Genomic DNA, 26,560 nt, shown 5'->3' with positions numbered 1-26,560 from the left:
GGGCAGTAAACACTGTCAGAGATGTTCTTAGAGCTGTTTTGCTTCTGTGTACCCGTGTCAGGCACCAGATTTTGCGCTGACAATAAAAGCTGAGGAAGTAAAGCACTGATTTCAAGCAACACGATTATCTTCAAGTCATTACACACTTCCTATGGTTAAACACTGAAGATAATACAGTCATACCATCTGGGTGGAAATGACTTGCTGCTAAAATGCTGAAGTAGCCATATAAACCTTAGGGGACAGAGAAGCTTGGGTATGTTAGTAGAGACACAGCTGTAATATGCAATGTGAGGTGCTTTATGCAGTTAATTCAATACAGCACAGAGGCACTAAGTTTTCATAGAGGAGGGTAATAAATGTACTTGTTGGGTAATATTGTTGCACTTACTGCCAAATTAGTGATCTAATTAGATAACAATCAGGTTTAGTGTGACTCTTTGTGTTTAGTGGCTCAAGAGTTGGGCGTTCGCCTTGTAATCAGAAGGTTGCCGGTTCGAGCCCCGGCTTGTTGTGTTCGTTGGGCAAGACACTTCACCCGTTGCCTACTGTTGGTGGGTGGCCCGGTGGCGCCAGTGTCCGGCAGCCTTACCTCTGTCAGTGCGCCCCAGGGTGGCTGTGGCTACAATGTAGCTTACCGTCACCAGTGTGTGAATGTGTGTGTGAATGGGTGGATGACTGGATGTGTAAAGCGGTTTGGGGTCCTTAGGGACTAGTAAAGCGCTACACAAATACAGGCCATTTACCATCTTTAAAAAAATACTCTACTTTCATATTCATACATTAGAGAAAATCCATAATGTCTGCTATTATCTGCGGTTTTCACTTGATATCAACTGGCTTTAACGAAATAAACATCTACAAGAGGATTTTTCTGTTAAAATTAAAAGTTGCGACAGTATCATAATAAAAACACCACCGTTAATTAGGTGTTATGAAAGCCGTGTACATACTTTGACATATTACTTCCTCATCAGTACAAATGAAAACATTCACTTGAGTATAAAATCTGTAATTATGTATTTTTTAATTCTAAACATACGTCATGTGCAACGTGACTTTGACGTTTTGCAAGACGCACGAGAATTTGTTGCAAGCAGTCTTGCAATTTATTCTGTCAACATACTGTAAGACGACAGTGATTTGTCTGTTAATTGCTTGACTCATGCATTAAGCTGCGATAACACAACGGAGGTGTAGTGGTTGAAACTGACTTGTGTAAATTCTGCATGGGATGGTTTGTGAATTTTTGAAAACAAGCTTCAGAAAATATTTTTTATCATTACTTTTTTTCTAGAAAATTAAATGCTTGATGGTAAAAATTCCAAAAAATTCCTTGTCCTATATATATATATATAGTGGACAAGTGCATAAATTAATAAAAAGAAAAATATAAATAGCTGTTAACGAATCCTAGCTTGATAAAACAGCACACATCATAATCTCATGGCCATTCAATGCATTTATTTCAGATGTGTTAAGCAGGACTTGCTCATATTTTTAAGGTCTGACAAGAAAATGGCTGATTAAATATAACACGCCAAACAGCCTTTAGATTGTTTTTTTCATCACAAGACTTTTAATATGTACATAGAAAGTCTTACACTAAGAGTGCTCTCTCCAGCGACACATAAAACCATTAAAAAAAAACAGATTAATCAGCTTCTAAGACAGACACTCTTTCATGGACAAGTTCACTGAAATCCTCCTTTAACAACATGGCATGTCAGACATTCCTGGGACTAGTGGTTTTAATTTAGAGTGAAAATTCATGCTTTTTTTCATCACTTTATTTACACCTCTCTAATTGGTGGAAAGTCTTTTTAGAATGTCATTTGGTGATGCAGATCTTCAGAAATCACAGCGATTAGGAGCTTAAATTTCACCGGCGTACTCTTGTTTTAATCATTTTCAACAAGTAAACATATATTTTTCTGTGGCCAGAAAGAGATGAAGGGGTAGATAAGAGCGCGATGAAGAAAGTGCACCTTGCAACTAGAAAACAAAAAACTGGATCCATAAACTGATGAGATCTCATTTTTTGAAAAAACAGATACTCACCATTTCTAGGTAATGACTTATTTTTAAACAAAATAACAACAGATCCACACAACTATGCCCCCTGTTCCCGTTCCTCCAATATACCAACACACATGCACACCCACGTTATACAAAACCCGAGTCTGTACAAGTGTTTCATTAGTAGCTATGTGGCGTTTCTGCTCATGCCATCTGTCATGAGGGGAACACTGTAATTCTGCTTTCACACAGCAGTGCAGCACTGCAGTGCAGAAATGGTAACGCTTTATACATTTCCCCAGTGCCGTGTTTTCTTCTACTGCAATTACCTCTGTCCAAATTGTGCAATAAAATTACTATACTGTTAATTAGAGGCTGTAATATAAAGACACAGACATCCTTTTGGCAGCTGATGACGATAAAAGAAATCAGCTTATGGTTAGATAGCAGTAGAAATGCATACCCCAAGTGCTTAAAAATGCATTTAAACTCTGTAAGATAATATAGTACAATAGGCTTTTGCACAGCACACACTTTTAGTTGTCATAAAAGCACAGGTGTTACCACATTAAAATCACAGGGACAGGAGCCCAATCGGCTACGTGGAATACAGCCAGAGACATCATAAGAGAGTGACATGACACAGAGACGTTGATCACGTCAGCATGACTGGCGCTCTGCAATGAGCTGTTAATTAAGCAATAATGCCGTGTAAGTGTGTGCTCACATAAAAAAGGCCGGAAAAGAGAAACACTTTGAAGCTCTTGGACAATCACCAACGTTTTAAAGCATTTTAAAAAAAAATCCTATCTATTTATGACCAAGTGACCACTGAAATTAAAATAATGGCTCTCTCCCCATTCATTTAAATAATCTCAGGAGAAGTCTTGAATACTTCCTGTGAAAGAAAACAATATGTTGCAAGTAAAAATCCTAGCCAGCAGCTGGCGACTGTTCTGGTTTGGAAGTCTTTAGGAAAGCAACTTTATTGCTCTCTTAAGCTAAGACCTCAGTACACACTTTCCCAGACATACTTGGTTTCATTTGCAAGTTTCAAGTTTTATTAAATACACAATCGTGTTCATTTTTGAAAATTATTGTCCCAAAATGTGTCAAATAGATGATAAAGCAGGTTGCTAACGTATCAGCTCATCCAAGACAGCTGCATTCAAAAAGCTCACAGCTTCAGGACCTAACCAGTCAGTGATAACAGGATGGCTGTTTCCATCCCATAGATACTGTTTTCATATTAGATGCTTTATAATTTTTTGGTAGCAGGTAGAAAAACTGTAAGAATCCCATCATGTTGTAGATGCTAGTTGGCTAACATGCCACATTAGTTCACTAGCTTACCTAGATTACAACCTTATGCATTATGGTGCTGATTGCACACAACAATAAATGGTACAACAGGAAATATGTATTGTATTACACACAATTGCTTTTATAACCACAACTCGGAATACTAAAGCTGTCCACACATAAACAGGCATTTTGGTAAATGTAGTCTTTTCTGTGTGTTTGGCCCTTCATCCTCATGTCAACAGTGTTTTAGATAAAAACTCCTTTGAAAACTCAATTTCTGCAGAGATTTTTATCTCATAACTTTATTTCCCTTCCTGACATCAGACTGTGCTGTTGTGCTGTTATTTGTGGGATTTTGATAGGCCAACATTTTTTTATGGTTAGGTTTATGCAACACTTTGGCATTTTTTTTCACTTTAATGTGTCTGATTATATTTTTCCAAACAAACTCAGAAAAATCCCCATTTTTAAACAACATACCCGGTAATAATACATCCTCTTTGAGCCAATGAATGGCAAATTAAATTTGTGGGATTTGTGGGATATGTTACTAATGCAATAATCATGCAAATGACAAATGTACAAAAGTTAGCTTTTGCTTTGTTTTTGATCTCATGTGATTGTAGACTCCTGGGCTCTTGCTATTGTTCTGTCTAGTAGTCCTTTAAGACATCATTATCATGTCGTTTTGAGCTGCTTTATCTGAGATGTGTTCAATTTCCAAATTAAATCGAGTCTAAATTTGGGACATTGTCTAAATGTGTGGGATGCGTGGTGGCAGGGAATGAAGAACAATCTGCACACCTACAGAACGTGAGACACCTGGTCACCTGCTGCACCAATCCCGCAGCAAAGGACAGGTCGCCAGCTGGGTGTAACAATGCAGTTGATATGCAGCATTAGCAGTTTCATCACAGGCAAATCAACTTTGTTGTCATTATGGTTGTACAGAAAATGTCACAGTGCAGCATGCAAGACATACAGTACATACTATACAGTAGTACAGCATTGTAGTGAGTGGACAGTCTCATGTATATCACAGTTTTGAGTGACGGGATGCTTACTGGACCACGGGTGTGATCAGTATTTTTTCTCCCTCAAAAAGCCTTTAAGCTGAATCGGTTTTGGCGGTTTTTCAAGAGACATAATTTTAATCAGGGCTAGAGTGCCAGGGTATTGTCAATATAATCCAGTGATGAAAAGCACCCATTCAAATAGTAAGTACAGTAAAAAAAAAAAAGCCTTACTTGTACTTTATTAAATAAGATGTTATGATACTTAAAGAAACAATAAACTTAAAACCTTAATGTTTGTTTGGGTGAAAATGTCCTGCAATCCCCATTATCATTAATCAGACACTTAATCAATGTTCCTCTGATACACCACAAATGGCATGGCTATATGAAATCTAAATGATGCAAATAGCTGTTCAGTGTTTGGAGCTGTAACATGGTTAGGTACACTTGAAACACTTGACTGTTATTAATGTGTTATACACCTCATCTTTCGTCTGCCCCATCCATCCACACACTCGCCAAACTGAAGTATATCCATATAGGCAGGTGTACCCATTCACCTCTAAACACTACACCAGTATGCATTTAACACATTTGCTGCACCGGCTGGATGAATCATTCAAACATGACAAAATCAAACAAAAATGTACCGCACGAGGTGTTTTGAAGCAACTGCATTTAGAGAATAAACACGAGAAATCAGTGTTAAAATAGCAGCGGCCGTGTGACTCCAGTGCCAACATTTAGTGAACATTTAATTTGATAAGCACAGGTTGTGACTGAATGAGAGATAAGGAACATAAAAAGCATCACACTGAAGCCTATTTAACCAGATAAGAACATGATGGATTCAAGGGACTGGAAACTATCAGGGAGAGGAAATAACATTTTTTTTTTCTCCAACTATCTGCTTTGAGGCTTGTCTTTGTATCCTGGCACTCTGCTGGAGTTAGAGCGCTCTCACTGCCCACAGTGCAGTTGCCGTCAGCTCTACAAATATGTAAAAGCAGCCAGTGTGACGGGGAGGAGCATGGGAACTGAATGCTGATCAACTCATTCACAGTCAAGCCGCATACCAGCCACACTGACACATTTCATCACCTGTACTATTTACCAACTTTTTATCTCTGCAACTGACTACTTCAAAAAGGAATTACTCAGAAAATATGCCTTTTTTCTCCTCCCCCACCACAGATACAATGTTCTACCAACAGTACAGGAAATGACTGAAGTTATTTTGTTCAGCTGGATGCCATCTAACTGCTGTGTGACTGCCTTTGTGTTGTCTGGGGGGTTAAAGTCTGCAAGGTATTGCGTTTGAGAAAATAAAATATATATTGCACAGCAAACAAAGCAATAGCGACAGACCTTTTTATAATTTGGTTTAAAGGATGGGTACTGCATGCATACAATATGTGAAGTGAAGGTTTCCCTGACTTTAAGTTAAAGGAAAACAGATTCAGTGTTTTCACTATTCACTTTGACTCTGTGTGTCTTTTGGAAATCGCTCTCCCCAGTTGTAAGTACAAAGTGGATGTGTGACATGCAACCACCAGTTCCCCTAACACAACTTTCATATGTCATATTTTCTAACAGTTGCAACATACAGTAGATGCTGACTTCGGTGACATTCATCAATGTTGAATGCCAAAATAAACTAAATAAATAAATAAAAAGAATTCAATGCAATGTCTCTAGCAGCGTTTTTTTTCTTCTTCTTCTTTTCTTTCACACCAATTTATCATCTCATTCAACAGTTTATAAAGAACCGGGGCGATAATTAATTGACAAAAATAAACAGCATTTAAAGATTAAGACACCAAAGGTACTCCAAGACAGAGCTGCTGCAAGGCTCAAACTTGGCAGTTTTCTTAAAGAAATAGCGGAGCACTCGGATCACACTGAAGCTGACAAAACAGATAGATTCAGCAGACAGGTTAATGGTGAGACACAAAGAGAGACATAAGATGCACAAGAGAGAGTCCAACGTTTCTTTTAACTAGTCCACTGCGAATCTCCATCCACCGCTCTCTCTTGCTCCTCTCTCTTTATTGGACCAGCGCCTCACCAGCGGGCTACTTGGCTCGTGTAGTCCTCGGTGGTGGCTGGGAAGTCACTCTCAGTTTCCTTCTCAAAACCTCCTCCCACTCTCCCGCCTCTGTTGCCACCGCCTCTGTGTTTGGGCGGCCAAGGCCTGACCTGGTCTCTCTGCTCTCGCAGCCAGCGCTTCTCCTCGCGCCTCTTCAAGCGCACTTCCTGGTGCTCCCTCTGGCGGGTGAACTGGAAACGCTGGAGGAACAGGTCCTTTGCATATTCGTACAGCTGCATGTCCAAGTAGTTGAGGTCCTCGATGCGTTTGCGCACAGTCTCGCTCAGGTCCACGTTGGCAGCTCGCGTGCTGTTAATCTGCGTGAAGGCAGAGATGAAGCGCAGGCTGAACGTCCGCTCAAACAGGTACTGGGTCTTACGCTGAAACTCGGTCAGGCCGTAGAAAGCCATGTTCTTCAAGTTGCTCATGGCGCTGCTTAAAAGGATGTGGTTGCGCTGGCTTTCGTTCATGGAGGACAGGTTGTAGCAGCCCACCAGGCTCAGGTCAGCCAGCATGCGGACCTGACGGTTGTTCGCCAAGTTCGACGGGCAGTTCATGAACTCTGTCAGGGTGACGCCGGACCAGTCATCCCCACTGTAGCAGGTGGGCAGCTCGTCCTGGGTGGGTGAACGTCCATCACACATATGGAGGGCGGTCTTCCATGTGGCTCCTCTCTGGACATGTTTCCACTCGCTCAGGTAGCGGGAGACTGGGTCGCGCAGCATGGTGATGTAGTAGAAGTTCCTGCAGCCAAAACAAACACAGTTAGAGAGCGGTGAGCGCATCACTATCACAGAGGGTCGCCCTACATTGTGCTGACAGATGGTGACTTTTGTCTGAGCATAAAACTTCAAGGTTGAATGCTAATTGGAAAACTGAAACTCTCACTAATGAGGTTGTTACAGTTGGTTTCTATATATTGCCCTTGAAAATTGAACCCTTGCACCGGAGCAATGAATTTACAAAACTGAAATAGGGCTGTTTCCATTCCACAGATTTCTTCCACCTGCCAACACAGAGAATAATTGGGATTCAAGACACAGAGTAACCCATAGTCATGGAGAAAGTGGGTAAAACTGACCCAGCTAAATCCTAAACATGTCATTTTTGCAAAAATAATGAGGTTTCAGCTGTCGCGTTTGAAATCTGTAGCACATTTAAATGAGTATCCTGTTGTTATCAACAGCAGGGCTTATAGAAGAGAACACATCTGATTTTCTTTTTTTTTTTTTTTGCTGATGAACAAATGGTAAACACCCCCACACACAACCCAAGTGAAAATGCCAGTGAAAATGTCATTTTCACTCAATATGGAAAACAAAGAACCAATCACGACTTCAATGCATAAGACTGTTGCAGTGTCGACAAAGGTGTATATGAAAAAAAAGAGTGAGTGACAAAGCTCTGTGGTTGACAATCAGTCTCTATACTAATAACATAAAAAGCAGCGACCTATCCCAGCTGTCACAGGGCGAGCGCACAAATTATATAGAAGTAGAAGATTTTCGTTTTCGCTTCACAGTGACAACCTACTCAACTCATGCTACGACTGCCCTTCGTACCAGTCTGACCTCTACAAGCAAATGCTGTACTGGAGCTGCGTCAAAGCCCATTCAGATGAAAAACAAAGATCAGACAGGTGTTGGCTAGGTAAAGCTTTCCTAAGATGATTTCCCGTGAGATTCATGCATATTTAATGACGCTGCCGCCCCCCTGAGAGCACTCCGGGCAGGTAAAGTGGCGTGCGACTTCTGAGATTTCACTCTGAGACCAAAGCAGCTCTCAATGCTGCCTCAGTGCTTTCAGAAGAGCAAATATCTGCACAGTCTTACCCACGAGTGGGGAAAAAAAGTTACACAAAGAGTTCTCTTTGCTTATTCGTCTGGTAGGATTGAGTACGGGAAAAGAATAAGGGGTTGTGAAGTACTATCTGCACACAATACACTTGGTATACTTTAATTTTTGGTAAACCGGAGGCACTTCCAAGCATGCAGCTGGCATTTCACCCCCATATTAACATTTTATTAATTCCATTTTAATTAAAAACATTTTAAGACAGAGAGAATATGAAGTTGATCACATGTAAGAATGGCATAAATTCAAAATGAAGAACATGCAAGTGAGTTTATGCGATGAAGATTCATCTTAACAGTGCCAAAGGAACACCACTCCTGAAATGTTACCCAGTATGAGTCAGGCAAGAAGCTGTCATTACATCCCCGGTAGCAGCAGCTGCATACTGGCACTTGCTCCTGGAGTAGGCTGGCTGCAGATACATCCTTATTAGACTAGGGACATAAACACATGCAGCAAGTGTTGTTTGAGTGCACTCGACAGCCCAAAGGTCAGTTGTGTGCACCATCAATGTCAAAATACATCAGGATCAGTGGGTGTGCAGAGCTGTCTCGAGGAGGCTTTCCCTGAGTGATACAGATGGCTGTCGAGGGGGGGGGGGGGGGGTACGCTGACAGGATTCTTTTACTTCTGACCTGTGGTAACACCAGTACCACCCTCACAGTTACTTCTCACAAAAACCAGAAAAAAACCACACTGTAAGGCTGTTGTAGGAAAAGTGCAGCTTGTCTTGTATGGCAAAGTGGCGCCAAATCTTGGCATCCACTTGCCAAGATTTCCCAGCCTATTTTAGCGTGCTGAAATCCCAAACCCCGCTGAACTCTAGTTAATCATGGATCAATAATGGATAGGAGGCATATTGCGGCTCATTCTGCCCCAGAATGCTCATCTCTAAAGGAGCAGCAGCAGCAGCAGCAGCAGCAGCAGCATGACTTCAGTGGAGCACAAATTAAACTGGGGCCATTAAACAGAGATGAAAGAGGAATTTAAAAGTATGGATAAAAATGGAAACTAAAGTAGGGAGTGGAACTGAGTAAGACGCAGGTGCTGACAGGAATATTAAAGTCCAGCGTAATTTATACAGACGTATATAATGGACATGGAAGAAGCTTGATAGCACGTGAATGAAACTATATCTGACAGATACAACAGAAAAAATGTCTTGCAGTAATTTGATTCAATGGCTATAAAAATGTATTTGTTATTCATTTAAAGTTTTTTTTTAAATCATAAGCTTCATGTTCTCAATAATTGATTAAAGAGCTATTTTGAGCATTTTTTGAGAGAACAACACACACTCTGTATCTGTAATCCATACATATTTATTCTAAGCAGGTTCTTGGGCATTCAAAGTGAATCAAATAACAAATAAAAAAAATATATTCGAAGAACTCAGAAAGAATACTAAAAAAATTGTGGTGCTTAGAGTAGTGTGCTGATGTACTTCAGTGGTGGTGTTATAGGGACACATCAAAATATAATGCAATGTTCTTCCTGTGCACAACAAAGCCAGGAAAAAAACACAAAAAAATACAAAAAAATACAAAAAAGAAGCAGAAAGGTTCAGTGCAGAGTTTTAGACTTAGCACGATAGAGCTATGGAGTCTGCTGTTTAGTACACACGGACAAAAAGACAAACAGGCCCCATCAAAGGCAATGTCATGGTGATGTGATAGTACTGTATTAGTAAATACAGGAAACGATAACAGAAAACATTCTGCATTTTAAAAATCATAAAAAAGGCCTTTAGTTTTAGAGGAAGAATCGCAACCTCCTGAGATCTTGTTTGGGATGCATTTTTAATTTCTCCAAGCTATCTGGGATTAGCTAGACCTGATTATTATAAAAATGAAAGATCATCTCTGAACCGAAAGTAATTTTAAAAAGGCATCACTTCTTAGGTTGACAGCAAGTTTTTGTGCTTTTTTTTTGTCACCATTGCAACTGTGGAATTAAAGAAATTATTTTATGGCTACGATATATTCTGCATCATTAATGATATAATCTATAGTATTGATACTGCATTAAGATGTTTATTAAAACCTGCTGACTTTACATTAACCTTTTATTACAGGTACAGCTAAGACCATTTTATACACATTGCATGTTTGTGCTCATTCAGTGTTGATGCTCAGTCTATTAAAGAAGGTTTTAAGCTTTGTGAAGCGCGATGTCTTCACAATCTATTGTGTAGGTGACTTGGATCTATAGAAGGTTAAAAGTGCATATACACGCTTACAAAACACATATAGTGCATATAATCTAGAAACAGGCTTGAGTGAAGGCCTGAATGTATTCAGCTTCTTGTTGTAACCTGTGGCACTTGAGTTTGCTTAGCAACAGAAGACAGAAGATGGGTCAAAAAGAAGAAATGTCCACGGGTATCTCCAGGGCCTGAAATCATCGCCATATTTGGGAAAAGATGTTAGAAAGAGGAACTTCTGTGTCTGACCTTAGCTCTCAAAATTGTCTCATTGTCTGTACAAGATGCAAATGATGTTCTTAGAAATACAAAAATATGTTATAGAACGCCAGAAGGGGCGTTTAACCCTGATGATATATAAACCATTCTCTGTGTATTTTTGGCAGAAGTCCGCAGATGTGATGCTGTGTACTTCTTCCCGCACGTGTGTTCTTAATAAACTCTTTATCTGATTGCACTCTACTGGGCCTCCATTGGTTTGTTTTTGTGCCACTTGTTGAATTTGGGACACAACTTACGATGAAACGCTTTATTAAGCAGAATGAAGCAGAAAGTACAGAAAAACCTAAATGGAATGTTCCCATAAGAGGACACGGGGTCTCAAGAGGTTAAACCACAAATTCATGCTACACCACAAAGAGATAAAGACATTTTTGTTGCATCGTTCCTTTTTTGGATGTGAAAATAAACCAGAAAAAACTTGTAGCAAAGTAACAGACGCAGATGTAGCCTTGTTCGGTTTAAAGACATTCACGGTAGGTCAAGAAAGTGCTAACAAAGAGCTCGAAAGCTACAAAAAACTGTTATGGAATGTGACATAACAGTTCCACGGGAGTATAAACGATATATTTTATTTTTTATTCTTTTGGAAAACATTTCCTCTGTGCACAAAAATCTAATAATTTTCTGTAAGCTTGAAACAGCTTATACGTAGTAAATATCAGTATACTCATGCTGCACACTCGGAGAGAGAGTGAGAGCATGTTTAATACAATCACAACTCTAACATTTTAACGCTCCGTTTTGACCACACTCATTTTAGCAAATTTAATAGTTCACAGACAAAAACAATAAACCAAGCACTCATGGTAACCTCATTTTATAGATAGATCAGAATCAGATGGCACTCCAGGATATGTCAGAGAGTCGGGTTATTAAAAATGCATGGCGACGGGTAAATTATTGTTGAAATTAGTTTGGATTATGCGGCTATCCATCCAAAACTGACATGAGATATGTTCCTAAAAACAAAAACAGCCTCTTAGAGTGTACAAGAAAAATCAGGGGACTGATTTCATGCTGTACAAACCCTGAATACTTGTATGAGAATTTCATAGCAATAAATCCAGTTGTTCAGTGACCATCAGATCCACCAACCAACTGAAGCTGCCGACCCCTGAAGTGCTGTTCAATGAATATTGTCAAAGAAATGTAACCTCCTAAACCCATACTACATAAAGAAACGGGTAGTTCCAGCCTCAGCCGTTGACAGTGAACAGACAACTGGCTTTTAATTGCCTGTAATTAGCCTCAGTGACACAATTCCAGCCCACTGCTTCTCCCTGATTGCAGGCTGCTGAAAAGGACATTTCACTTTCAGACTGAGCTCATCTTGTTTGAAAGTGGACAAACTGAATTCACTTATCAAGACATTCGTGTGTGGGAGTTGGATATTGTTGTAGGTGCTTGAGGGTGGGCTAGACAATAGGGAAAAGCAAAACAATATATTGCTGTGAGCCGGGCAAAAAGTGGTTCAGAGCAAAGGCTAACGCACTGAGCAGTAAATAAGTAAAGATGGACCAGGTCCCAGTACAACAATGGGACTGACTAATGCTGTTGGGATGTAGACGCCGTGCTTGTGTGACAGGGGGTGGTGGTGGTGGTGAAGCGGTGCTTTTGTATTGGGTGAAGGCTCTTACTGTCTCTTGACTTCTCTGATTTATTCTCACAAAGTAACAGCCTTGATTTCTCTCCATTATTCCTCTGTGGTTCAGGAGCATCAAGAATAACATTGTTTTACATCTTTTTACTGCTAATATATGAACATATTTCCCATCATGAAGCCGCCACAGTCAAGAGAGTCAGTCGGATTATGGAGGACATGTAACATCAATCTCTGATTGTTACAGTCACAGAGTGAGGATGAAAACAGCAGAATCAAAATGTCATTCTCCTATTTGGCAGCATCTTCCTTATGAGTCTGTTCAAAATATCTCAGTGCTTGTTGTTGTCCGTCTATTTTAACTCTGCTAAAACTCACCACTTAATTTAATACCTTGCCTCATATGAGCCGGGGTGTATTTATGATTAGCATTACACTGCCTGATCCCTGCAAGACTTTAAAGATTATAAACGAGTGTATCACATTTAATGTCTCTTTAATTACTCTATATTCTAGAGCATTTTAATTTATAGGTTCATATTCATCTTTACTACTTTCTCATCCCCCCTGTGTCATTTTGAGCCTCTCAACATTTTAGAGCAGCAGCCAGGAATTGTGGGTAGGGTGAGTGGAGGGGATAAAACGCCTCAAAGGGCCCCAGCCACATTCGTTAGTCAGATGTTGAAGTTACGTGCCACTCGTCTACGGGGGCCATTAAGGGGCTCTCGGTCAACTTCGTGCTATGAGCGATGGGAACATTAACGCATAATGTTCGGCTGAAGTTAGAGCAGAGAGAGGCCTGCGCACTTCTGTGCCGCAACCTGGACGTGATTATAAGCAATATTCAAATCAACCTCACATCTTTGGTTTGTTGAGCAATTCAAATGGGTGAGGTGTTGAGCCATGATACACGAGTGCTGTTTCCACTCGTTACTAATTAACCAATCAGATCCTGACTTAAGCCCCAGGCTATTGTATGTAATTTCTACTGGGGAAAGAAAAAAGAAATCCTAAATTTAGTCAGTAACAGCTGCAGAACTGCAAGGTGAAAGTGAACAACCTCTGGGCATTGCAGATGAGAGAAACTTGGGAGAACTTTGAAATAAAATAAGTCTCCGTTTGCTTATTATCAGTTGTGTGTGACTTGAAAAACTCAGTCAAAAGCTGAAAATTTAATTTCCACATGATCAAAACTGGAAAAAAGGAGACTGAACAACAATCAGGAGTGACTAGTGAGTGACACTGAAGTTATGCTCTAAAGATTCTCACCCGCAACTCAACCAAATTTGATGCAGAGAACATGAAGCACTACTAATCTCAAATCCACTTTGTTCCTATAGTTAGCCCCCTCTGTGTTTGTGCCATGCTTGGTGATCTTAGCAAGTGGTGCCAGATGCATTTTAGAGCAAACAAGGGCTGGAACCCCGAACGTGGGTTTCTAGGAAGGAAGACGGCAATAAGCAGCCATTACTGGGAATAAGAGCTGGTTTCTGAGACAAAAACCTGTTACAAAGCAAACAACAACCAAATCAAAAATCAAATGAAAACAATAATACTTACAGAATAAAAAGTAATAATAATTATAAAAATATAAAAAATGCTGTCAAACTAACCAATCTTTGACATTATTAATGGTGTTTTCTGTCCATTGTTTAACAAAATATGTTTGCAACAAGGTGGAGAGAGTTTCTGAAACCCTAACAAAAAAGTATGTCAAATATTCCGAAAGACCAATCACATTGAACAGATACCGAAAGTGAATAAGATGAATTAAAAATTAATTAATAAATAATCTCCAAAGTCTAACATCTGGTATCAGCTTTAAGGGTCATAATGGCAACTTACAGAACACACGCGGCACGTGGATATTGCAGTATTATTAAATATGTCTTATTAACGCCATATCAATTCTTACTTTTTAATTATCAAAATGATCAACACGAGTACCTGTGTATTGGATCACTGTCTTAAACAGCTGCCTCCTGCAAAATAGTAACAAAAACAATTAATAGAAAAGTAACAGAACAACTCTTAAACTTGCGTCTATGGTGAAAAAAAAGAATTTTACTTTCTTATTCTTATCTTTTCATCTGTTTTCTCACCACTTGGTCATATTACACATATACTCTTAAATAACAGTAAAAATGAAAAAAAAAATCAATTAAAATTAATCAAATTAAATCAAAAGCATAAACAGAAAAATAAAACTAAGATGAGCCTGTAGAGAGTCTGTGTGCATTTATGGTCCTGATTCTGACTGCAAGAGCTACCAGACATGACAGGCATTAAAAAAGTAATCTAGTCCCAGCAAGAAGTAACCCAGTACTGCATCATTTTAAACTAAAAATGTAATTGCTAGCAAATGATGACATAACAAACCAACCAAAAAATAACCACAGCGCTCAAAAACAAACCTGATGTAGTCGGTAAAACGTCAGTTTAATTTTTAAGCTAATGAAAAAATTGCTTCATGGTGAATAAATAATAAAAATGGCCCCTGTGTACTTGAACTTATTGCTCATCTTTGTTGTGGAAGAGTCAAAAAGTCCAAACTCACAGTGAAAGGCTATTAGCAGCTGCTATTAGTGGCCAACATTAGCATAGACAAAATAGAAACAGAAGGTTTAATGAGATATAGTCAGTATAGCTGTGAATAGTAAAGAAGACCTCCAAACATGCGCGGTTAGTACAACATCTTGCTGGGTTTTTTTATTTCATGATATTGAAATTCCACAGAGTGTAAAAAAGCCTCAATAACAATATTCAGCACTGCCATTCAAAAGGGAGAACATACCATACACTGAGATAAATATCTCTAGGAGTGGACTTCTGAAGACACAGTACAGAGTACAGTACTCCACATGAATGAGTATCCCTGTAATTTTTCACCTCAGTTGACTCCTGCCATTTCTCCACTCTGCTTCTCCCCCATGTCCTACAGACATTAGTGTTCCCCCCGGATCCATAACCTTTTCTTAAAGGTTGTCACATTAATCACGCTGCTGATTTCACTCGTCAGTCTCCCTCTGTATCTGTTGTGTTTATCTCTAGTTATGCTGTGCATTGTCTCTCTTCGCTGCCACCCGCTTGCAGCACATACAAACAGCCATCACTCACCTTTCTCGCTCTTTGTCTTGCAGCTATTTTCCGAAGACTCATCAGTCAGGTAAATCATGACACTGATAAAAGCTGATGACAGTCATGGCAACACAGCGCTAGTCTAATTCTGTCTCAAAAAACAATTTCAGCATGGTAAATGGATCTATCTAAAAAACTAAAACATACATCAAGCTGAATTTCTACGAACATTATTGCTAAGGATTGTCTTATTGCATTGGAGTCACACTGGGTTAAATATGTACACTTGGGTTTTAAGGGGTATTTATTATTTTCTTCTTTTTTTGGGGTTGTATGGAAGCCCCAAACGCAATTTCATTGTTCTTGACAATGACAATAAATAAATAAATACTAAATACTAATACTAAGCTGAGAAGATTTTTTTTTAAAATGAAGGAAAATGAAAGGTGTTACAGAAGATGGTTATACCTTTCTATGATGCTGTTTCATAAACAGTGTTTTCAGATGACTAACTTGCAACAACAAATACAGTAAAAATTCCCTGAATTTCAACATGATGAACTTTGAAAGCCCAAAAGGTTGTACCTGTAACACTTTCTTGTTGTGCAAATACCTGTCGTCACACAGCAGAGGATAATCTGAGATTAGTTTAAATTAAGTAGGGAGTCATGTTAATTAAGCTTAAGGACCTTCATACAAAAATAGGGACAACACAATTTGTGATTTTGAGGAAAATTATTATTATGTTGTTGTAAATAATTCATTACATTCTCCAACTGAACTGAAAAATGTGTAGACAATACAGCAAATTAACATTTTTTTTTGTACACCATAGCCTACATCTGTTGCCTGATGCCTTATACTCTTAATTTTGGTGACCCTCAATAGCAGTGCTGAGTATACATGTGCCCACTAGCAATCATTTTCAAAAAAGAAGGGTATGTAGAGCAAAATTGGTTATTTAACATTTGTCCAGCCCTGAACTAAAGTCTGGCTATTACATCAATGTCATAGCGTATATCTTCGTCAATTGTTTTACATAGTATGGTTCAACACAGAATGAATTTGAATTACTGATTCTTAAAAATAAGCATGGAAAACATTTTTTCCCATCCATAAGTCAAAAGTTCAGTTTCTTATCTCAAATTTCCAACTTACTAAAATCTTACTTTGACGTAATCCCTTGAAATTTCTACTTATATCTTCTGATTTTGTTTCTTTTTCAGTGGTGGAAACACACTTACGAAAGCCATTATTTTAACACCACAGCAGAAACAATTAATGGCTATAGTGGGGCTGAATCCTGTGCACATGTCTAACAAGTTCAGAGAGGTAGCTCCTGGTGTTTTCCCTCAGCATGTCAACAGCAGGCTGAGCGCTAATGTGGCTCCAGCAGCAAGGGCAAAGGAAGCAGGACGGCTATGCCCAACTTTTATTTTTAATCACAATTTGCTGTACGTACTATGAACTATTCTCATTCACTCTGAGATGGAGCAGCTGAAGAGTAAAAGGTGAATTCTTCTTGTTTTTCACCAAGAAAAACATTTATACAATAGCTGTTCCCTTCCTGATTTCTTAGTTGTTTCTGCATTTGTCACACATTAATGTTTCAGATCACCAAACTACTTTTAATTTCACACAAAAAGTAATTACAAAATGCAGTTTTGTAGCTTAAAAGTCATTGACCTTAACCGTTGTTAAATCATTAACTGTGATTGGCCACATTTTTATTAAGCAGAGGTCCGTTTCACTCGTCACACCCACGCCTGTTTACTAGGCTAAAAGATCTCAAAAAGCAACACATCATGCCACAATCTAAAGAAACTTAAAGGCAGATAAAAAACAAAGTCACTGACATCTATCAGTCTGGAAAGGGTTAGAGATCCTTGTGTAAGCCTTTGGGAACTAAGCGAACTGCAGTTAGAGCCATTATCCACAAATGGAGAAAACTTGGAATGGTGGTGACCCCGTACAGGATCGGCCAGCCTACCAAAATTACTCCAAGAGCGCATCGACAGCTCATCCAGGACGCCAGAGAAGACCCCAGAACAACATAAAATAAAATTCAGACTTCACTTGCCTCACTTAAGGTCAGTGTTCATGATTCAACATTAAAAAAGAAACTGGGCAAAAACGCCATCCACATGAGAGTCCAAGGACAAAACCACTGCTGACCAAAAAGAACACAAAGTCTCGTCTCACGCTGAACTTTTTGGAAGATTTGGTCTAAATCTGGTGTAAAACTAAGACAGCATTTCATAAAAATCAGCTGTGAAGCGTTTGCTTTAAATTACCAAGACGGCGGGGACTTAGGCAGTAAAGCACGTTTCTTTTAATTACACGCTAAGCACGACAATCCCTGTTTCCAGTATTTACAGATCGTGACTTTGAATTTGTTTTTTTAACTAGAAAATGAAATGACACCAGAGCCCCGGTACAGCAGTGGCACTGCCCTCAGCTAAACTACCTCAGGTAGACCCACACAAATAAGGATACAGTCATCTATGACAACTCCTCATTCAGTGTGTATTAAATTATAGTAATAACAACTACACACGAGCAGAGGCTTCCAAAGAAAAAGGATGGTGTAAATGAAAAACTCTTTAACACTTTGAATAATACAGCAGATGTAACTCACCTGAAATGCTTCATGATTATGCCAAAATTTATAAAAAGCCTGCCCAAGCGGTGTATGATCATCTCTAAACATATATTTCTGTATCTGTTAAACTAGTGGCAGTTTGTCTTAGACTGAACAGGAAACGCAGGAGCAGTCGGAGCAGAGAAAACAATCAGATCAAATCTCTCAGAGGAAGTTTGAATTTACAGCCTCCTGTGGATAAAAAAAGAAAGAAATAACCTTGAAAGTAATCTGTTACCTACCGGAAGCTGCAGCCCTTTATTGTATTTTCTTTATCAGCCTGTCCACTGTAGTGCCAAAGGACAAATGATGCTGGACTCTGATGCTTATCTCACTTAGATTGGAGAACATTTAAAAAAAAAAAAAAAAGCCTCCACTTGGGGCTCACTCTTTGAACATTCAAGCAAACTAAACAATGTATATTGTTACTGCAGCAGTGATATCAATTCATAAACCTCGCAGTACACTTTGTATAATAAGAATTTGCTTACCATCAACAGAAGCATGTCCTAATGGAAAATGCATGTTAAAGAGAAACATCACAGCATTTCTGGTAAGTGTGAAGAGCTCCTATCTCTGATCCCGTTCATACGTAAGCTCAAACATGGCTGAGTTTGTGTCAGATTAACTTGATAAAAATCGTCTCATATAAACAAGCGATGAAGGTGAAAATTCATGCCACCAGCAGCTGAGAAGAAAAGGGTATCAAAACTGTTAATTATAATTTAATGCTTTCATGTATTGCATTGCACTCTGCTGTGTGAATGAAAGAACACCAACGCCCATGAAATCTGCATAAAAATTTGTTATATTAGTATCAACAGACTTTGAGACTGCAAGACACTCAATTAGTAACTACTCAGTATACTTAAATAATATCCCTTATTTATATACTCAGTGTTAAATATAAATACTGTATGTGATAAAGCCAATGAAGACACAATATCTTGAATTTTAATATTAAAAAACTTCACATTCAGCAGAAGAAATTGTCGACGTTGTTATTATGGTCCTACATGAAATCCTGTAATGGTCATACATGTCGAATTTATTCATAAATATATACAATTTTAATATATTCAGTTTTAATTGTATGGAGGTAAAGACCCTACGATAATACAGAGAAATCCCCAACAACAACTAACTCCTTAAGGAGTAGACTTTTACCATGACGATGTAGGATGGAGTGCAGGTCCTTTATTTCAGCAGCAGTCAGGCTGTACAATACCCACCCAGGATAAATGCTGTTTAAAAATACATGTATATTATTATTGCTCCCACTGTACTCTATGTATATATAAGGAAAAATCTCAGTGTGTGTTTTGGCTTTTTTGTACACACAAGTTATTTATATTTTTTTCTATTTCTAGTTTTTCTAATATATCTCTAATTCACTTTCTTTCTTGTGTTGCTATAACAAGTGAATTTCCTCTGTGTGGGATTAAATAAAGTCTATGTCTGTCAAACAATCCAATGATCTCCGATGAGTAAGATAAGATAAGAGATAAGATAAGATAGAACTTTATTAATCCCTCGGGTGGGTTCCTCTGGGAAATTCGATTTCCAAAAAAGCACAGCACCGACAGAAGTTACAGAGTTACAGAATATTATATATATATATATATACACACACACACACACACATATATATAATACAGAGACAATATAAATAAAATATACAAAGGGGATAAATAGAATAAATAGGAATAAAAAATAAAAATACAAGTGAATTGCACATTTCAAGTATTGAGTCTATTGCACTGTTGACTATTTACAAAAGTATTGCACAAAAGGTATTGCACAGTGAGGTGAAGAGGCACTACAGCTTAGTTGTTCCCCCCTCCTTTGTCCTCCTGTTTCCCCTCCCTCTCCCCTCCAGAGAGGAGTTAAACAGTTTGATGGCGTGTGGGACAAAGGAGTTTTTAAGTCTGTTAGTTCTTGTCTTTGGGAGAAGCAACCTGTCACTGAACAGACTCTTCTGGTTGTTAATGGCCGTGTGCAGAGGATGCCTGGCATTGTCCATAATGTCCATCAGTTTCTTTAATGTCCTTTTCTCTGCCACTGTCACCAGAGTGTCCAGCTTCATGCCGACCACAGAGCTAGCCCTCCTGATCAGTTTCTCCAGCCTGGATGAGTCCTTCTTTGCTGTGCTGCTCCCCCAGCACACCACAGCATAGAAAAGTACTCCAGCAACCACCGACTGGTAAAACACTTGGCAGTAAGCACTTGGCAACAGTGGGAAGTAAAAACTCTATTTTAAAAGAAGAAACCTCCATGGGAATCAGACTCAGGGAGGGTCAGCCATCATCACTGAGCGATAGTATAGTATTATATAAGAAGCCCAAGTTCTTCATGTGCACTTATTTACAAATCAGTGCTCGTTATCCATCACCGGCACCTGCCTGATTTTGTTTAAACACTTATTACACACTTTCTGTAAACCCAATACACTTCATTTCACTTCTCAAATATCACTGTGTGTGTCTCCTATATGATATATTTAACTGACATTTTCATTGTAACAACCAACAATTTATACAGGAAAATAATGACGACTAACAAGGTTGCCCAAACTTTTGCATCCCACTGTAGATGAGAACCGGAAGGAGCACGTTTGGAGGAGTGGCCCTGATCCTGAAATTCTGATACTTAGTCTCCAATTATGCAATCAAAGTAATGTGATGCTATCCTCATAAGATTTTTCTTTTTACTGCACTACAAACATCTTAAAGGTCTTAAAAAGGAATATTTCATGCATACCAAATACAATACTATTCCCTTAAAAAGGGAAGGGGCCTATTTCTAGTTTTTCGCAGAGCTAGAGAGCACCACACTGACTGAAACTTGTCATGGCAGTGTGAGTGGAAATGGGCCAAAGGTCATCAATCTGCACTCGAGGGGCATTCAAATCGACTGCCAGAGACTGTTCGTAAACAGATGAGAGGTTATGCCCTCTCCCACCTCACCACAGACAGCCACCTGTTATCATGTGACAGAAGTTCACCCATGCTCTGTGTCACAGGATGCACTGAGCCAACCTGTGGCAACTACCTAAGGACCATCATAAGAAAAAGACTTTGTGTTTTCAGATGAAGAAACCCGTTTAACCTCAGCACTGATGTGGCGTAAAGAGTAGAAGACAGTGAGCTGATTTGAGAAAATGTATTGCGAGCAATAAATAACTGATATCTTGTGCTGTAACTGTCACAAACCTGCTGTGCGTGAAGATGTTTCAGATATCGCTTGCTCCAAAGGAATTATCTTCTGCAGGATACAGATGTCTAGATATTCTGGATCAAAAGACCACAGCGACGTAGATATTTCTCAAGTCTGTCTGCTGCAATGACTCGACTTGAAAATGTGTTTAATTTCTGAGATTTTAGTCCTTTTTTCACCCCTCTTTTTGCTGTTATGCATTTATGTTTTGTTCATTACATTTTAAACATTTTCCAGCAGAGAGTAGTGCTCAGACTCATCACATGGTCATCAGCGTGCAACCTAATGCTACAGGCTGTGGCAGACAATGTGCCAAGGAACATTTAGTCGTCTACTTGACATTCATAGTCTGCAAGGTTTTCATTTGCACAAAACTCACTGCGTATGAAGGCAATTTAACTCTCTCATTAAAAAGACATAAACGCCTCAGAACTTAATGGCATCTCGCATTAAAAAGAGTGAGGCTTTAGAGTTTTGAGATTACATCTTGAGATTGTCACGCACATAAAAGCACGGGGGCTGGTATCAGCTCGGCGTTGACTCTCGTCACAGTTTGGAGGAAAATAGTCAACGGCGCGAACACACCGTCGTTCAGCTATTTATCAGCGAAGTCCTGCATCGTTCAGACAAGACTTTGCTGCAAGAGATCATTTTCATGCAAAGATTATTATCTCAGTTGTGCTGAGAGGATGCGTGTCATGTCTGTGTTTCAAGACAGTTTCTACAGAGAGAGCAAAGAGCAGCAAGAAGTTAACCCATTAGCGATTGTGATCTTAATTAAGCACAAACCAGCACGTTCCCTTTAGTTATCTGCACCGTTCCTTATGAAATGTATTACAGGGAGATAATGCGGTGCGGAGCAGGCAAGCGTACAATCAAATTCATTTGATTGTACGGTAATTCATCTTGATTCGTCTATCTTTTACAGACGTCATGTGTTTAACCTTGTGAAAAAGAGAGCCAGACAGCGTCACCGTACAGCATTGGCAAAGAGAGCTTAAAGGGATATTACTTCTCTAGGTAAAGACTTCCTCCATCCCTGAGGTCTTCAGTTTTAGCAGTCATGAAAATTTATATCTATAACCAGGGGTAAGGTGATGCAGAGTGATGAGAACACTCCTTTATCGAGCCACTTTATGAACTGTGATATTACGCATCCTCCTGACAATAAAGACATTCTCGGTAGGCCGTAATAAACAGGAGCACAAAGCGTGCTTTCAGCATCAGTGCTGTAGTGTTTCAGTTGTATGCTTGTTTAGTGGCTTTAGATGAGGATTACACGGGGAGCTCTTGTCTTTACCATTTCTCTGGTGAGCAGATGTCCTTGGCCTGTGAGAGTGAGGGCGTTATTCAGCCTGCACGGTCTCTGCAGTGCATCTGTTCATCTCTGGGCTGTCCTGTTTCTTGCACACGAGATGAGAACGAGACTGGAGACATGCATTATTTGTAACTGATACCATTCCTTAATGGTGTCTGTGCTCCCCCTGGCAGCCCGTAATGGACCGTTTTTGAGGTTCTGTGCATCTTGTTCAGCTTTTTGATGGTGACGGAATGGGAACAGGGGGTGTCACCTGGGAAGAAACAAGAAGAACGATGGGACCTTTCATTTACTTGTCAGGAAGCTGGCATTGCCAGCGCTTGACATGGTGTGCATTCAGAGAGTGCTTGTATAAGCAGTGGCAGACACAACAAGGGTAAGAAAATTGCCCTTGAAAAGAAAAATAATGCAATTCTTCATTTTATAATGCAGAAAAGAAAGATTTGAAAAATGTAACATATTTAAGGGAAGAATTGATACCTCGTGCAAACCTTTTTGGAGATTTCTCATCTGCTTAACTGCAACACCCGACTTTGTTGTTAGGCAACTCATCGTGTAAACATAGAAAATACACAGATTGTTTGATTTTTATTAGTTTAGGCAGACTTTGTTTGTCTCGAAATGTGAGATAGATAACGATAAGGCTACATTTTTGAGTAATCATTAATCTTGGTAATTGTTACTGGAGAAAAAAACATACACATGCTGTGCTGAAAACTAGCAAAGAATGAAGAAAGAAAACAATGCTTTGCAGATTGTGGGCCTCCAGTTTTCACTTCTTTAATGCACATAAAAAGTGATATTTGATGAAAGCCGATGAAGAGCAGTGGTGCTTGAAATGTCACAATTTCTTTTGCAATAAATAAGTGAAAACTGGAGCTTTGCAATGCGCAGCACGTTTATTTATTTGTATTTCTTTTCTCTTTTTAAAAAAAATCTTGGAATAAAAAGAAGACATATCAGTTTAGATAAGTGATTCCAAACTGTCCACAACACCAGTATTAAAACTCAATGCTAAATCAGTGGAATATTCTTCTTGCTGCCCTTTCAATGCCTTTCTGAAGATATCAAACTGAGGAACAAATCTTAGGTAGCTTCCTGCCATAACAGGTAAAAATGTCACTGGCAGGTAAAATCAGCACACAGCTGAATATGAAATACACCTCAAGCTGGGTCGTCACAGGCTTCCCTGCCTTACGTGTTCTTTGTGGTGCTCATGCACCCCACAGTCACTGACACAAAGGTTCCTGATTCACAAACACAAAACGTGTCCTTGCTGCAATAAGCAGCAGCTGCAGCGGCGTATAGAAGCCCAGGAAGATCTTTACCATGTGCACAACCTAAACCGCAAGCTTACAGGGATGCAAACCCTTTGCTTAAGATGCAGCTAAGGTATGGTACCACTCACACAAATCTGAATTGCTGCGTATCTTTAATGAGATCTGTCATCTCATTTCAGCTCATGGGAAAGTGGCAGTTCGACCTCCTCTGTTTGTAAGGCAGCAGAGAAGAAAGATTAAAGTGGCAGTTAAGTAGTGCTTATACAGAAACACAACCGTGGCACACTTAGAATAGATCCCATATGCTTTTTTCCCCAAATGACAACTTCTGGGTTAGGTTTTAGTTATGTTGAGTGTTAGAGTGAGTGGGGGGAAACTGTGATAAGAGACAATTCATGCAGACGAGACAACAATGCCCAAAATATGATTAGACAAACTATAGGTTGAACAGGAAGTGTGAATGCCCTTTTACATTTGTAAGCAGCTCCCTGCTGCCCTAACTGCTCTTGTATAATGTGAGACCAATTAGACATCGTAATATGACAGCACAGCTTCAGTTACCATGATAATGGAAATCCTCCTGTCTAATTATGCTCTCCTTTTAATCTTTCTCTTTCAAAGATCTTTCCAAGAGACAGTGGAGGAGGAGACAAGGCGTGTACTCACATGGTTTCTGAATTAATAATACAGCCGGAGGAGAGATGCAACTACACAGGCTGGCAGAGGAAACCACAGTCCGTGTCACATCACATAACACAGTGCTGAAGACACTGAGAGCTTTGCATGCTGCCATGAGCCTTACATGAGCTTCTCCGATTTCACACACACACACACACACACACACACACACACACACACACACACACACACACACACACACACACACGCAGCATTTTATCTGCTTAGTCCCCTACTGGATGCATTTAATGTACCAACAATACTAACTTTTCAGTAATAGTTTGATTCTTTATCCTTTCCTTGTGGAATTTCATTATCTTCAAGACCATGACTGCGACCATCATCATCACTGTTGAAGTAATGTCGTCTCCCTCAGGGTGATGAGTGGGGGATTATTAATGGCAGCAGCAGCTGTCCACAGGTATTAAGATACAAATACAATCGAGTGATATTGCCCCTAGGTAGATTGCTGTTACGACAGCTTTCAGCCGCTCAAAAATCATTAAATTACATGAATTGCCGTGAAATTCAGCGCAAACGTACGTTCGTCTCCCCTGCAGCTCATGTCCACACTGACTCTAATAACATGAACCCCTGATTTTCCCATCTGGTGCCATCATCAGGGCACATTTAAAGATGGAGTAAGCCATTCTAATCCAATACACCATCAATTCATCCACCCCTCAATCCATTTTCTTCCGCTTATTTGAAGTCAGGCCTCGGTGGCAGCAGGCTAATCCTATACACTTTTTGTCAAATTCAGCAAATTTCTTCTCACAGTCCACTTGCTGGCCGTGCTATGTCTGTGCTGACAAAAAAAAAAAAGTAGAAATAAATAAATAAAAGTGGGAGTCGTCCCCCCCCCCCCAGCAACTGGCTCAGACTGCTCCACACAACACTCACACAGATATTCTATCTAGTCAGCAACAGGGTGTGTTTGTGAGAGATGAGGCCATAGGGAGAATTTAGGCACTGAAAAAATAATCGTATCATCATATTTCATAATATATATTTATAATATAAGCAGCTTTGGAGGAGTCATGTAAGAATTAATGTAATACAATCTGTCAAGATGATGCGATGGTTGCCTTAGGATAGCAGCTTAGCACAAAGAGAAAGCATTTAGCCCGCCTCTTGCCATAAGTAAAGGAAAGAAATCTTTCTTTCAGCTTGACTACGGCTCATAAAGAATGAGTCCCTATTAGCATCTTTTTTTGGCTCAGCATCAGCATCTTCTTTTTTCATTCTTAGAAATGAAACTTCAAAAACTTCACAGTAAAGAATAACTGAACTACAGACAGGAGGCCCGATACACCATCAGAGCTGCTTTAATTCATTGTAGCATCAATTCAACAAGATGCTGGAAACACTGCTTAGAGATTTTGGTCTATATTGACATATAGCGTCACCAGTGTTGGGCTAGTTACTGTGAAAAAGTAATTAGTTATAGTTACTTCTTCAAAAAAGTAACTGAGTTAGTAACTGAGTTCCAAGATTCTAAAAGTAATTAATTACTTGAAAAGTAACTATTGCGTTGCCCAGATTATAATTGGCCATTTTTAACTACTTTTAACCACATTTTACCTTTAAAAACTATTTACTTTGCCTTGTTTGGTATCATTCTTTTCAGCACATCCTCACGTTTCTGAATTTACAGTTATGTTTTCATTTTGACATGCTGTATTAACACAATTGATCTAAAATCAGAAAAAAAACATAAAATCCAAGAAGAGTGGAAGTTATATTTTTTACTGTAACAACCACAAACATGTTTAATGAATCATATTTCATAAATCTAATTCAAATATAAATTGTAAATTTTAAAATCCTATGCACAAGTTTTGCACACAACAAAGTTATTTCCAGGTTTTGTGCCAAAAACTCATCGTCGGGCAGAAAGTGATTGCCGTCCGCGGGAGCGCGCACAGCTGCTTAAAGCCAGATTACTTACAGCTACTTCCGTGCAACTGATATAAAGTGC

At 39.2% G+C, this 26,560-nt stretch overlaps 1 protein-coding gene across 1 annotated transcript in view; it reads right to left on the bottom strand.

The window, feature by feature from the left end:
• Positions 1 to 1,496: 1,496 nt before the first annotated feature.
• The window catches only part of hs6st3b (heparan sulfate 6-O-sulfotransferase 3b), an 86,609-nt gene continuing 61,545 nt past the window's right edge, over positions 1,497 to 26,560 (bottom strand). Inside the window, exon 2 of the mRNA XM_086266611.1 lies at positions 1,497 to 7,173. Within this exon, the coding sequence (XP_086122737.1) occupies positions 6,405 to 7,173 (769 nt within the window). The 3' untranslated portion in view covers positions 1,497 to 6,404. The remainder of the gene's footprint in view (positions 7,174 to 26,560) is intronic.

The sequence above is a fragment of the Aulonocara sp. 'chitande type north' Nkhata Bay genome, linkage group LG16, assembly GCF_057382095.1.
Source record: "Aulonocara sp. 'chitande type north' Nkhata Bay isolate Kocher_YH1m ecotype deep benthic linkage group LG16, A_spYH_male_GT1.1, whole genome shotgun sequence".
Lineage (NCBI taxonomy): Eukaryota > Metazoa > Chordata > Actinopteri > Cichliformes > Cichlidae > Aulonocara > Aulonocara sp. 'chitande type north' Nkhata Bay.
This window is presented reverse-complemented; position numbering and strand designations above follow the sequence as displayed.